This window comes from Hypanus sabinus, chromosome 25, assembly GCF_030144855.1.
Source record: "Hypanus sabinus isolate sHypSab1 chromosome 25, sHypSab1.hap1, whole genome shotgun sequence".
NCBI lineage: Eukaryota > Metazoa > Chordata > Chondrichthyes > Myliobatiformes > Dasyatidae > Hypanus > Hypanus sabinus.
In genome coordinates, this window is record NC_082730.1 from 6,007,562 (window position 1) to 6,020,773 (window position 13,212).

General features: G+C 38.0%; 1 protein-coding gene across 18 annotated transcripts in view; it reads right to left on the reverse strand.

Moving 5' to 3' along the window:
* Positions 1-10,004: 10,004 nt before the first annotated feature.
* LOC132380947 (sushi, von Willebrand factor type A, EGF and pentraxin domain-containing protein 1-like) overlaps positions 10,005-13,212 on the reverse strand; it is an 81,575-nt gene continuing 78,367 nt past the window's right edge. For all 18 annotated transcript variants that reach the window (XM_059949943.1, XM_059949948.1, XM_059949952.1 and 15 more), the window contains one exon: positions 10,005-12,546. In XM_059949943.1, coding sequence (XP_059805926.1) covers positions 12,480-12,546 — 67 coding nt within the window. In that variant the 3' untranslated portion in view covers positions 10,005-12,479. The remainder of the gene's footprint in view (positions 12,547-13,212) is intronic.

Sequence of the window (13,212 nt, forward strand, 5' to 3'; positions counted from 1 at the left end):
CACTCATGATCACTTCACACCGTCTACAGGCAGTTCATCAGACAGCATGCCCTGACCTCAGTTCCATGACATTCCCCTCAGGTGAGAGAGCAAAGATCTCAAAACATGATTTCTACTTTCTACTCCAGACAATTCTGAATGGTCCATTTCAAAAACAGCCCGTGGTAAGATAAACACCATCATTCAGTGGAGCCACGAAATAATTAATGAGTTAAGAGAGATTATCCAACTGGAGTGTCAACTCCTTCCAAGGGAAGAAAATATCCTTTCAAAGTACCAAGCTATTGTCCAAAATCTTGAAATACTTATCAACAGAACAAGCATTCTAAAGTACTGCTCAGTTGTTAATGCAAATGTGTTTTACTGACAACTCCACAAGTTGATTCTATTGACGTAACTGAGAGCATACATTTTTTTCTTCTGAAATAAAGTTCGCTAAAAAGGGTCTACTTTGATTGTGTTGTTTATTACCAGGATATCAGTGTTACGTACTCGTGACACATGACAGTGGTGCCCTTGTCATGTGACTGGGGTTGAAGCTGTACTGGACTTGAGGTGATGGTCTTGTGATGGTGGAATGACGTCATTTTCCCGCCAGTAGAGATCATGTGATGGGTTTTTTTACAGGTTATAAAAGGTAGACCCCACCCTGTGAGGAGGGGCAGTTCGTGGCTGGATTTGCCAAGTTGACTTCATGCCACTGCGTGTTTGAAGTGATGACGCAGTTTAGCTGAAGGATGAAGTTTTTATTTAATGCCTAAAGTTTAAAAGGTTAATGCCAACAGGTTCTTTATGATTCTGTTAGTTTGGGAATTAAAGGAGAGTGAAGATTCAAGGTTGGAAGTAAAGATCGAGGAGAATTCTACGGTGAAACGGGGGCGACCTTTGTTTGATCCTTATTTGGAAGGATTTCGTTGACTATCTTCGTGTTAATCCCTAGGTTTACCTAGAAAGGATTGAAGGTAGTGGAGAAGGAAAGGTCAGTGCCTTTAAGCCGTTCTGTTTCGTAAATTCTTCGGGGGAAGTTCGACGTCGGGGATCGAAGCAAGCGACGTGAAAGAGAATTTAAATCGTCCTGTAAAGTCTCTCCTTTTAAATGGACTGTGAGCATATCGAACTTTTGGCAATATCACTTTAAGAACTGTTTTGGAATATCACTTTAAGAACTGTTTTGGAATATCACTTTAAGAACTGTTTTGGAATATCACTTTAAGAACTGTTTTGGAATATCACTTTAAGAACTGTTTTGGAATATCACTTTAAGAACTGTTTTGGAATATCACTTTACGAACTGTTTGAACAGCCGCTCCAGCTGTTTCCGGTTACGGTAGTGTTTGTTTACTTTTGGGGGGTTTGTTTTCTGTGTTTAATAAACGTGTTGTTTTATTATAAGAAACCCTTGCCGAACTCATATATTTATTGTTGCCTGAATACGTAACATTAAATATGGGGGCTGCGTCGGGATTGAATTTTTTGAGTTTACATGCTTGCTAACTTTTAAATCGGTGTTTTGGAAACGGGGATTACTCGGTTCTTTTGTTTGGCTTGTTGTGGTATTCGGCAGCAATGAATATTGATGAGTTTCTGGCTTCGCCAGCTGCAGAGGTGTTGGCGAAGGAAAAAAAAACTGAGGTGTTTGAGCTAGCTAGTAGATTGCGACTTAAAGGTATTTTGCAGACGACTTCTAAGGCTGTAATACAGAGGAAAATCGCGTCACACTATGTGGATTCGGGTGTTTTTGATGAATCGATTTTAGAGTCGTTTCAAATAAGTAATCTGGAGATGCAGTTGCAAATCGAACAAATGAAATTGGAGAGGTGTAAATTGGAGGCAGAACAAAAGCAGAGAGAATTTGCATATGCAATGGAGGAATTAAGGACTGGAAATCAGTCTTCTGGTTCTAAAAAAACGTTTGTTGCTAGTCAAGAAATTAAATTGGTCCCTCCATTTAGTGAAACAGAAGTGGAAAGGTATTTTCAACATTTTGAAACTATTGCTCTGATGTCAGAGTGGCTGAAAGATAAATGGTCAGTGTTGTTACAGAGTAATTAAAGGCAAAGCACAACAAGTTTACACAGCTTTAACAGCTGCACAAGCTCTTGATTATGATATTGTAAAGAGTCATATTTTAAACGCATATGAGTTAGTCCCAGAAGCATATAGGGAAAGATTCAGAAGTTTGAAAAAGTCTGTGGAAAAAACTTATGTGGAATTTGCCTATGATAAAGCTATGTGTTTTGAGAGATGGGTTTCTTCTAAAAATGTAAATGGGGACTATGATACATTGAGAGAGCTGATTTTAATGGAGGAATTTAAAAGAAGCATTCCTGTTGAAGTAAGGACCTACTTAAATGAGAAGGATACTGATAAATTGCAGGACTGTGCTAGATTAGCTGATGAGTATGTTTTGATCCATAAGAACAAATTTCCTCAAGGCAGAATTTTTAAGAGGAAAAATAACACGGAGACTCCAGATAAATTTGAAATTAAATCGGAGGTTAATGAGAAAGTTAATGAGAAAGGAAAGCCTGTGAAGGAAAGACAGTTTGGTCTTACTTGTAACTATTGTAAGAAGCCTGGCCATGTAATAGCTAACTGTTTCAAATTGAAAAAGAAAGAGAAGGAAGCAGTTCCAGATGCTTGTGTGCAACATACTGAAGCACCTGTAAAGTTACAGGGTTTGATAAAAACAAATGAGGCTTTGTTAGAGTCTGACCAAGTTAGAAAGGGATATGATCATTTTATAACTGAAGGGTTTGTATCCTTGAAGGAAGGATCTACTTTGGTGCCAATAAAAATCCTTAGGGATACTGGTGCTTCTCAGTCATTGATGTTAGACAGTGTGTTGAACTTTAATGAAGAGTCTGATACTGGTGAGGTAAATTACATAAGAGGTGTTGGAAGTGATTTTATGCCTGTACATTTACATAAAGTAAATTTAAAGTTGGGGTTAGTTACTGGATTTGTTAAAGTAGGATTACAGCATAGCTTACCTGTGAAGGGTATTTCTTTATTGTTAGGTAATGACTTGGCAGGTGGACAAGTTTTTCCTGAAGTGCATTTGACAATGGAGTCAGAGGAACCAGAGTTGAATTCTAACACAGATTCTTCCTGTGTTGTGACTAGAGCTATGGCTGAAAAGATTGATGCGCAGAATGAGGTTATTATTCAGGACTGTTCAACTCAGGATTCGAGTTTTGAGGATGTGTCAGAGACTTTCTTATCTTCGTTGTTTGAACAAGATTCTGGGAGTAAGTCTGACTATAAACATTTATCTTTGTCTAGGATGAGGATGTTTAAGCCTGGAGATAAGGTGTTGGTTCTTTTCCCAGTGCAGACAAATCCTTTACAAGCTAGATTTCATGGTCCTTATGAAATTGTGTCTAAAATTAATGATGTGGATTACGTGGTAAAAACTCCAGATCGTAGAAGGTCAACACAACTTTGCCATATAAATATGTTGAAACCATATTTTGAGAAACAATCTGATACTGTGACTGTTGTGGTTAGTGAGAATGAGTTTGATTTAACTAGGAACATGATAGATGATTCATCTGACTTTCATTCTAAATCCAACATTGTTTCTGTTAGGTTACCAAATTCAACCATTCTGGAAAATATTGATGAAAAATTAGCACATTTACAGTTAGAGCAGAGACAACAGATGAAGGAGTTGATTTTTAAATATAGGGAGTTGTTTCCAGATGTTCTGAGAAGGACTACTATAGCTTCACATGATGTAGATGTTGGCGATGCCAAACCTATTAAACAACATCCATATAGGATGAACAAGGAAAAATGTGAACTTGCTGAGAAAGAAATTGAATATATGTTAGAGAATAATATCATTAGACATTCTAACTCGAATTGGAGTTCGCCATGTGTTATGGTACCAAAGCCAGATGGTAGTATTAGGTTTTGTACGGATTATAGGAAGGTGAATGCTGTAACGAAAACAGATGCATATCCAATTCCTAGAGTAGATGATTGTGTAGATAAAGTTGGAAAGGCAAAGTTCCTTACAAAGATTGATTTATTGAAAGGGTATTGGTGTGTTCCATTAACGGACAGAGGTAGAGAGATTTCTGCATTTGTAACTCCATCTGGGTTATATGAGTATAATGTTCTTCCATTTGGGATGAAGAATGCCCCAGGTACTTTCCAGAGGATGATTAACTTTGTGATTCAGGGATTGAAAGATACTGATGCTTATATTGATGATTTAGTGACAGGAAATGATACTTGGGAAGCACACATTATTGCGATGGAGAAATTGTTTGAAAGGCTTTCAAAAGCTAACTTAACTATTAATTTAGCTAAGAGTGAATTTGGACATGCCACTGTGACTTACCTTGGTTATGTTGTGGGTCAAGGTAAGGTAGCTCCTGTTCAGGCAAAAGTTCAGGCAATTTTAGAGATTCCCACTCCAACGGGGAAAAAAACTCTCAGAAGGTTTTTGGGAATGGTAGGATATTATCGGAAATTTTGTAAGAATTTTGCTAATGTTGCCCTTCCATTAACTAACCTTCTGCGGAAAAATGAGAAGTTTGTATGGACGGTGCCTTGTCAAGAAGCATTTGAAAAATTGAAAACAATGATATGTCAACAACCTGTGCTTAAGGCACCTGACTTTGGAAAACCTTTTTCATTGGCTGTGGATGCTAGTGATGAGGCTGCAGGAGCAGTATTAATGCAAAGGAATGAGGGGAATGAGCTTGATCATCCAGTAGCTTACTTTTCTAAGAAATTTAATAAGCATCAAAGAAATTATTCGACAATAGAGAAAGAATTGTTATCTCTTGTTTTAGCTTTGGAATATTTTGAGGTATATGTTAGTACAACTCAGAAACCACTTATTGTTTACACTGAACATAATCCGTTAGTTTTTCTGAGTAAGATGAAAAACAAAAACAGAAGGTTATTAAATTGGAGTTTGATGTTACAAGGATACAATATTGTGATAACTCATATTAAAGGTAAAGATAATGTGGTTGCTGATTGTCTATCTCGATGTTGAATGTACACTGTAATTTTTTTTATGGAGTGGTTTTTTTTTCAATTGTAACACTCCTACTGTATTGTGAGTTATAAGCTGTTATATGATGGTGTTGTGGATTGTATATGTTATAAAATTTATACCTTTGTTTTTCTTGTAAGCAATTGTTAAAAATTTTTGTTCTTGTCAGACCAAAAATGTTTTTTTTTGGAGGGAGGTGTTAAGTACTCGTGACACATGACAGTGGTGCCCTTGTCATGTGACTGGGGTTGAAGCTGTACTGGACTTGAGGTGATGGTCTTGTGATGGTGGAATGACGTCATTTTCCCGCCAGTAGAGATCATGTGATGGGTTTTTTTACAGGTTATAAAAGGTAGACCCCACCCTGTGAGGAGGGGCAGTTCGTGGCTGGATTTGCCAAGTTGACTTCATGCCACTGCGTGTTTGAAGTGATGACGCAGTTTAGCTGAAGGATGAAGTTTTTATTTAATGCCTAAAGTTTAAAAGGTTAATGCCAACAGGTTCTTTATGATTCTGTTAGTTTGGGAATTAGAGGAGAGTGAAGATTCAAGGTTGGAAGTAAAGATCGAGGAGAATCGCTTTCTACGGTGAAACGGGGGCGACCTTTGTTTGATCCTTATTTGGAAGGATTTCGTTGACTATCTTCGTGTTTATCCCTAGGTTTACCTAGAAAGGATTGAAGGTAGTGGAGAAGGAAAGGTCAGTGCCTTTAAGCCGTTCTGTTTCGTAAATTCTTCGGGGGAAGTTCGACGTCGGGGATCGAAGCAAGCGACGTGAAAGAGAATTTAAATCGTCCTGTAAAGTCTCTCCTTTTAAATGGACTGTGAGCATATCGAACTTTTGGCAATATCACTTTAAGAACTGTTTTGGAATATCACTTTACGAACTGTTTGAACAGCCGCTCCAGCTGTTTCCGGTTACGGTAGTGTTTGTTTACTTTTGGGGGGTTTGTTTTCTGTGTTTAATAAACGTGTTGTTTTATTATAAGAAACCCTTGCCGAACTCATATATTTATTGTTGCCTGAATACGTAACAATCAGTAATGAGTAAAAGAGTCATATAGCACAGGCCATTCATCCCAACACATCAATGCTGACCATCGCCACACAGAGCTGGTCCCATCTGCCCATCAGCATCAGCTTTACTATCACTGGCATACATTGCAAAATCTGTTGTTTTGCAGCAGGAGCATGTTGTAATACATAATGATAAAAATAGTGAAATGTATTATATGTACAACACAGACACATACAGACTTAGCCTCCATGGCTGCCTGTGGCAAAGAATTCCACAGATTCACCACCCTCTGGATAATGAAATTCCTCTCATCTGTGTTCAAAAAGAATGCCCCACTATTCTGAAGCTGAGTCCTCTGCTCTTAGACTCTCCCACTGAAGGAAGCACCCTTTTCACCATTCAATAGGTATCAATGAAATCACCCCTCATTCTTCTGAATTCCAGTGAATACAGGCCCAGAACCCAGAAAAGCTCTTCATATGACAAGCCGTTCAAACCTGGAATCATTTTTGTGAACCTTCTCCAGTTTCAGCACATCCTTTCAAAGTTAAGGGGCCCAAAACTGCTCACAATACTCCAAGTGAGGCCTCACCAGCAGTTTATAAAGTCTCAACATTACATCCTTGCTTGTATAGAAACAAAGAAAACCTACAGCACAATACAGACCTTTCGGCCCTCAAAGTTGTTCCGAACATGTCCCTACCTTAGAAATTACTAGGCTTACCTAATAGTCCGCTATTTTTCGAAGCTCCATGTACCTATCCAACGGTCTCTTAAAAGACCCTATTGTATCTGCCTCCACCAACGTTGCCGGCAGCCCATTCCACGTACTCACCACTCTGAGTAAAAAACTTACCCCTGACATCCCCTCTGTAACTACTCCCCAGCACCTTAAATCTGTGTCCTCTTGTAGCGACCATTTCAGCACTGGGAAAAAGCCTCTGACTATCCACACAATCAATGCCTCTCATCATCTTGTACACCTCTATCAGGTCACCTCTCATCCTCCGTCGCTCCAAGGAAAAAAGGCCGAGTTCACCCAACCTATTCTCATAAGGCATGCTCCCCAATCCAGGCAACATCCTTGTAAATCTCCTCTGCACATTTCTATGGCTTCTACATCCTTCCTGTAGTGAGGCGACCAGAACTGAGCACAGTACTCCAAGTGGGGTCTGACCAGGGTCCTATATAGCTGTAACGTTACCTCTCGGCTCTGAAATTCAATTCGACGATTGATGAAGTCCAATACACCATAAGCCTTCTTAACAACAGAGTCAACCTGCACAGCTGCTTTGAGCGTCCTATGGACTCAGACCCTCTGATCCTCCACACTGCCAAGAATCTTACCATTAATACTATATTCTGCCATTATATTTGACCTACCAAAATGAACCACTTCACACTTATCTGGGTTGAACTCCATCTGCCACTTCTCAGCCCAGTTATGCAACCTACTAATATCCCGTTGTAACCTCTGACAGCCCTCCAAACTATCCACAACACCCCCAACCTTTGTGTCATCGTCAAACTTACGATCCCATCCCTCCATTTCCTCATCCAGGTCATTTATAAAAATCACGAAGAGTAAGGGTCCCGGAACAGATCTTTGAGGCACACCACTGGTCACTGACCTCCATGCAGAATATGACCCGTCTACAACCACACTTTGCCTTCTGTGGGCATGCCTGTTCTGGATCCACAAAGCAATGTCCCCTTGGATCCCATGCCTCTTTACTTTCTCAATAAGCCTTGCATAGGGTAACATATCAAATGCCTTGCTGAAATCCATATACACTACATCTACTGCTCTTTCTTCGTCAATGTGCTTAGTCACATCCCCAAAAAATTCAGTCAGGCTCGTAAGGCATGACCTGCCCTTGACAAGGCCCTGCTGACTACACTTAATCATATTATACCTCTCCCAATGTTCATAAATCCTGCCTCTCCGGATCTTCTCCATCAACTTAACAACCACTGAATTAAGACTCACTGGTATATAATTTCCTGGGGTCCCTTTCTTGAATAAAGGAACAACATCCACAACCCTCCAATCCTCTGGAACCTCTCCCATCCCCACTGATGATTCAAAGATCATCACCAGAGGCTCAGCAATCTCCTCCCTCGCCTCCCATAGTAGCCTGGGGTACATCTCATCCGGTCACAGCGACTTATCCAACTTGATGCTTTCCAAAAGCTCCAGCACATACTCTTTCTTAATACCTACTTGCTCAAGCTTTTCAGTCTGCAGCAAGTCTGCACTACAATCACCAAGATCCTTTTCCACAGTGAATACTGAAGTAAAATATTCATTAAGTACCACTGTTATTTCATCCGGTTCCATACACATTTTCCCACTGTCACACTTAATAGGTCCTATTCTTTCATGTCTTATCCTCTTGCTCTTCACATACTTGGAATGCATTGGGATTTTCCTTAATCCTGCCCGTCAAGGCCTTCTCATGGTCCCTTCTGGCTCTCCTAATTTCCTTTTTAAGCTCCTTCCTGTTAGCCTTATAATCTTCTAGATCCCTAACATTACCTAACTCTCTGAACCTTTTGTAATCATTTCTTTTCTTCTTGACTAGATTTATTACAGTCTTTGTACACCACGGTTCCTATACCCTACCATAACTTCACTATCTCATTGGAACATCCCTATGCAGAACTCCACACAAATACCCCCTGAACATTTACCACATTTCTTCCGTACTTTTCCGAGAACATCTGTTCCCAATTTAAGCATCCAATTTCCTGCTTGATAGCCTCATAATTCCCCTTACACCAATTAAATGCTTTTCTAAATTGTCTGTTCCTATCTCTCTCCAATGCTGTTGTAAAGGAGGTAGAATTATTTGAGAATAAGCAGCCATCAGATGACAAACAGGAAACAACTTCTGCGCCACATGAGTACCAGGCAGCTATCATCTCCTGTAGGGGACAATGTATCCACCTACCACTGATATCCTTTGCTATACAGTCACCAAACTCCTCACCATCATCAGCCCAGGATTCTGACTCGCCCCTGAGTTAAGGAGTAGTCAACCATGCGGAAGGGTCTCAAAGGCAAGATGCTGGAAACCTGAAGTAAAAATAGAAGACATTTTTCCTTTTCTCAGTCCTGAATGGCCATTTCTTCAGTTTGAGACTGTGACCTCCAGTTTCAGAATCCTCAACTAGGGGAACGTCAACAAGTATCTAATGTTCCAGTGAGATTCCCTCCCACTCTCCTGCCAGTCAATTCCACACTGGACACATGCAGTATCTCAGAAACCAGTCTGGTGAACCTTCATTCCATTTTTAGAATCTTTTTATTGGTACATAATCTTCTACAGCTATAGAATGATAGAAAACTTCAACAGATTAATATGTATACAATTAATGAAGCGGACGAAAAAAAGCTGATCATAATATATAAAAATTGAAAAATAAATTTTATATATAGGAAAAAGAAGGAAAAATAAGCACCCCATCTAACTAGGAAAAGAAACCCACTGACTACAAATCAAAAGAAAAAAACCCATTAGGAATCAACCCCGCCCCCACCCCGAGCAATACGTTTGACAATCATCCAAATATATAAAGAAAAGGAGTCATCAGCCACCAATTCATATTTATAAAAAGGATAATAAAATTGGAAGGAAACCATATGGAATAATTCAAATTAAATGGTAATACTTGGCAAAAGAACCCCATCTTCTCTCAAAATCAAATCGAGGATCAAAAGTTCTACTTCTAATTTTTTCCAAACTAAGACATAACATTACTTGAAAAAACCATTCAATTAATGTAGGGGAAAAGATATCTTTCCATTTTAACAAAACATCCCTTCTTGCCAATAATGTAACAAATGCAATTACATGTTGATCTGAAGATGAAATACCCTGAATATGATGCAGAACTATTCCAAATAGAACAGTCAATCTATTAGGTTGTAAACTAATTTTCAGAGCTTTAGAAATTGTAGAAAATAAACATTTCCAAAACAATTTTAATGAAGAACATGACCAGAACATATGTGACAAAGTAGCTACTTCAGTTTTACATCTATCACAGTAGCTGTCTATACTAGGAAGTATTTTAGATAGTCTCTCCTTTTGTTAAATAATAACGACAAACATATTTAAATTAAATTAAACAGTGGTTGGCACATATAGGAGAAGAATTAACATTTTTCAAAATTCAAACCCAATCTTCATTAACAAAGGTCACATTAAGTTCTCTCTCCCAATCTTGTTTAAGCTTTAGTGGTAGGTTCTCGTTTTGTAACAAAAATAAATTATAAATTCTGCTAATGTAACCTCGCACTAAAAGATTCAACTTCAAAATGGTATCCAACAAACCAGATTCTTGTAAATATGGAAACTTAGGTAAATATTGTTCTAAAAAAATGTCTAACCTGAAAATATTGCAAAAAATGTGTATAAGCGAGAGAATATTTGTTAATTAACTCTTCAAAAGTCATCAATCGACCATCACAAAACATATCTGTAAAAGAACGGATTCCTTTATTTCTACATGGGAGAAAATGGGGTTGGTTATTGAAGGTTTAAATGAAAAGTTTTGATATAAAAAACTAGACTATTTAAATTGTTTAAAATTTTAAAAATTGCGAAACTGAACCCAAATCCCTAGGGATTTAAATTTGGAATTTTAGAGAGCTGTAAAGGTAATGGAGCTCCTAATATAGAAGTTAAATGAAATTGTTTAACAGCTTTTAATTCCAAATCAACCCATAATGGTTTTTAGTTCTTATTGAGCCAGTATAACCAAAAACATAATTGTCTAATATTCACAGCCCAATAATAGTCTTAAATTAGGAAGTGCAAGTCCACCATCTTTTTTTGGATTTCTGTAAATGATACTTGTTAATTCTTGGTCTCTTACTGTTCCAAATAAGGGAAGAAATAAGACAGTCACTTTGATCGAAAATTTTTTTTAGTTAAAAAGATAGGTATATTTTGGAAAATATATAAAAATTTAGGTAAAATCATCATTTTCACAGCATGGATACAACGTATTAAAGAAAGAGTAAGTGGATTCCATCCAGAAAACAGTTGTTTCATGGAGTCTATTAAAGGAACTATATTAGCTTTATAAAGATCTTTATATTTTTTAGTAATTATAATACCTAAATATCTAAATGTAATAACAATCCTAAAAGGAACATCATTAAATATATTGAATGCTCATCATATAGACCTATTTCACTATTAAATGTGGATGCAAAAATTCTTTCTAAAATAATGGCTAATCACTTGGCAACCATTTTAACTAAAATCATCTGTGTAGATCAAATAGGCTTTATTAAAGGCTGTTACTCTTTCTCTAATATTTGGAGATCGATGAACATTATATATTCACCATTATCTAAGCAACCTCAATGTGTTATCTCTCTTGATGCAGAAAAGGCATTTGATAGAGTTGAGTGGCCATATTTGTTTAAAGTATTAGAAAAATTTGGTTTTGGTAATAATACTAATAGATGGATTCAAATGCTCTATAAGGACCCTATTGCCACGGTCATTACTAATAATTACAGGTCTTCTTTCTTTTCACTTTCTCATGGTACTAGACAGGGATGTCCATTAAGCCCTTCACTATCTAATCTTGTATTGGAGCCTTTAGCTATAATATTACATGAAGCCAAAAACATTCATGGTATCTCTACAAAATGGAACTATACATAAGATTTCTCCTATCAAAAGATGATCTTTTGATTTTTATTTCGAATCTTGAGGAATCAATTCCTAAACTTTTGGAAATATTAAAAGATTTTGGTAAATTTTCAGGATATAAACTTAACTTGAATAAAACTGAAATGTTTCCATTAAATGCTGCTGTTAGTATATATAGTGAACCTTCACTCTACTCCTCCTCAGCAAGTACAGCCAACTCTCACATTCCAGCTGTTTAAGTAAAGAAATTTGCCCTTAGAAAATTCCATAAGACACAGGAGAAAATTAGGCTATACAGCCCCTCGTCTGCTCTGCCATCATGACCAACTTAGAATTCACAAATAACCACCGAAAGAAACACGATAGGGGATAAAACTTCATTCTTACAAATTAATGAGTTTAAAAATTAAATAAATGTGCAGAAAAGGTAAGGAGCGATCAGGCCAAAGATCATAGGCTGATGGTGAAGATTGATATTGAGTATCCAGAGACAGTTGAACGAGTGATCAAGACTGGAATTCTGGAATGATTGCAGGGAGAGACCATTTGCCCATTAAGTCCATTACAATATGCCATTGGAACAAGATTTGAAATTTCCTTAAAATATTCTTATTCACGATTTACTTTTTAGTAAACAAAGTACAACTTTTTCACATTTATAGGCAGAAAACTGCTGGAGGATATAATAACTGATTTGTTCTCTGGTTTCCTTCATTGTCACCCAGACCTGGTGAGCCAAGGACAGGAATGTTCCCATGGGTGGGAGTTCATCACGGATCCACCGTCAGTTTTCTCATTGAATCTGCTTCTTCATCATTCAACGTTAATCTATAGGATCTAAAATACAAAAAAAAGCAAAAAAATTAATAGCAAAGTAGAATGTGATGAACTTTTAAACTTGTAAAAACAGCTGTGCTATCTAAGGTACTGTGAAATGCAAAGTATCATGCTGAAAGTTCAGTTACAGGGACTCAGAATGGAGACAGCTCCTGTACTTCCACTCTAACAGTGCAGTTAGTCCTCCAAGAGGACCAGAACCTTGTCGAGGTTTGGAGGCTTGTGTGCCTCAGTGACCCAGAGAACTATGCTGGCTGGAGTCAAGGCTTTAAGCTTTGGCTCTTGGTAGGGTCACCCATGCCAAACAGGTCAAAGGGTAGAGGCCAGACTAAGAGTGGTCCACCAGTCCTCCAAGTTCAGGGGTAACAACCCTGACAAGTAAAACAAAACTGTTATGGAAACAGCAATGAAGAATCCTTCTACATCTGAGTGTGACAGTATTCCTGAACCTCCACCTGGGACTTGCATGACTCACAGTAAACCATGCGACCATAAGATATAGGAGCTGAATTAGGCCATTTGGCTCATCAAGTCTGCTCTGCCATTTCATCAGGGCTGATCCATTTTCCTTCTCAGCCCCAGTCTCCTGACCTCCCCCGTTTCCCCTCATGCCCTGACCAATCAAGATTCTATCAACCTCTGCCTTAAATATACCCAATCGCTTGG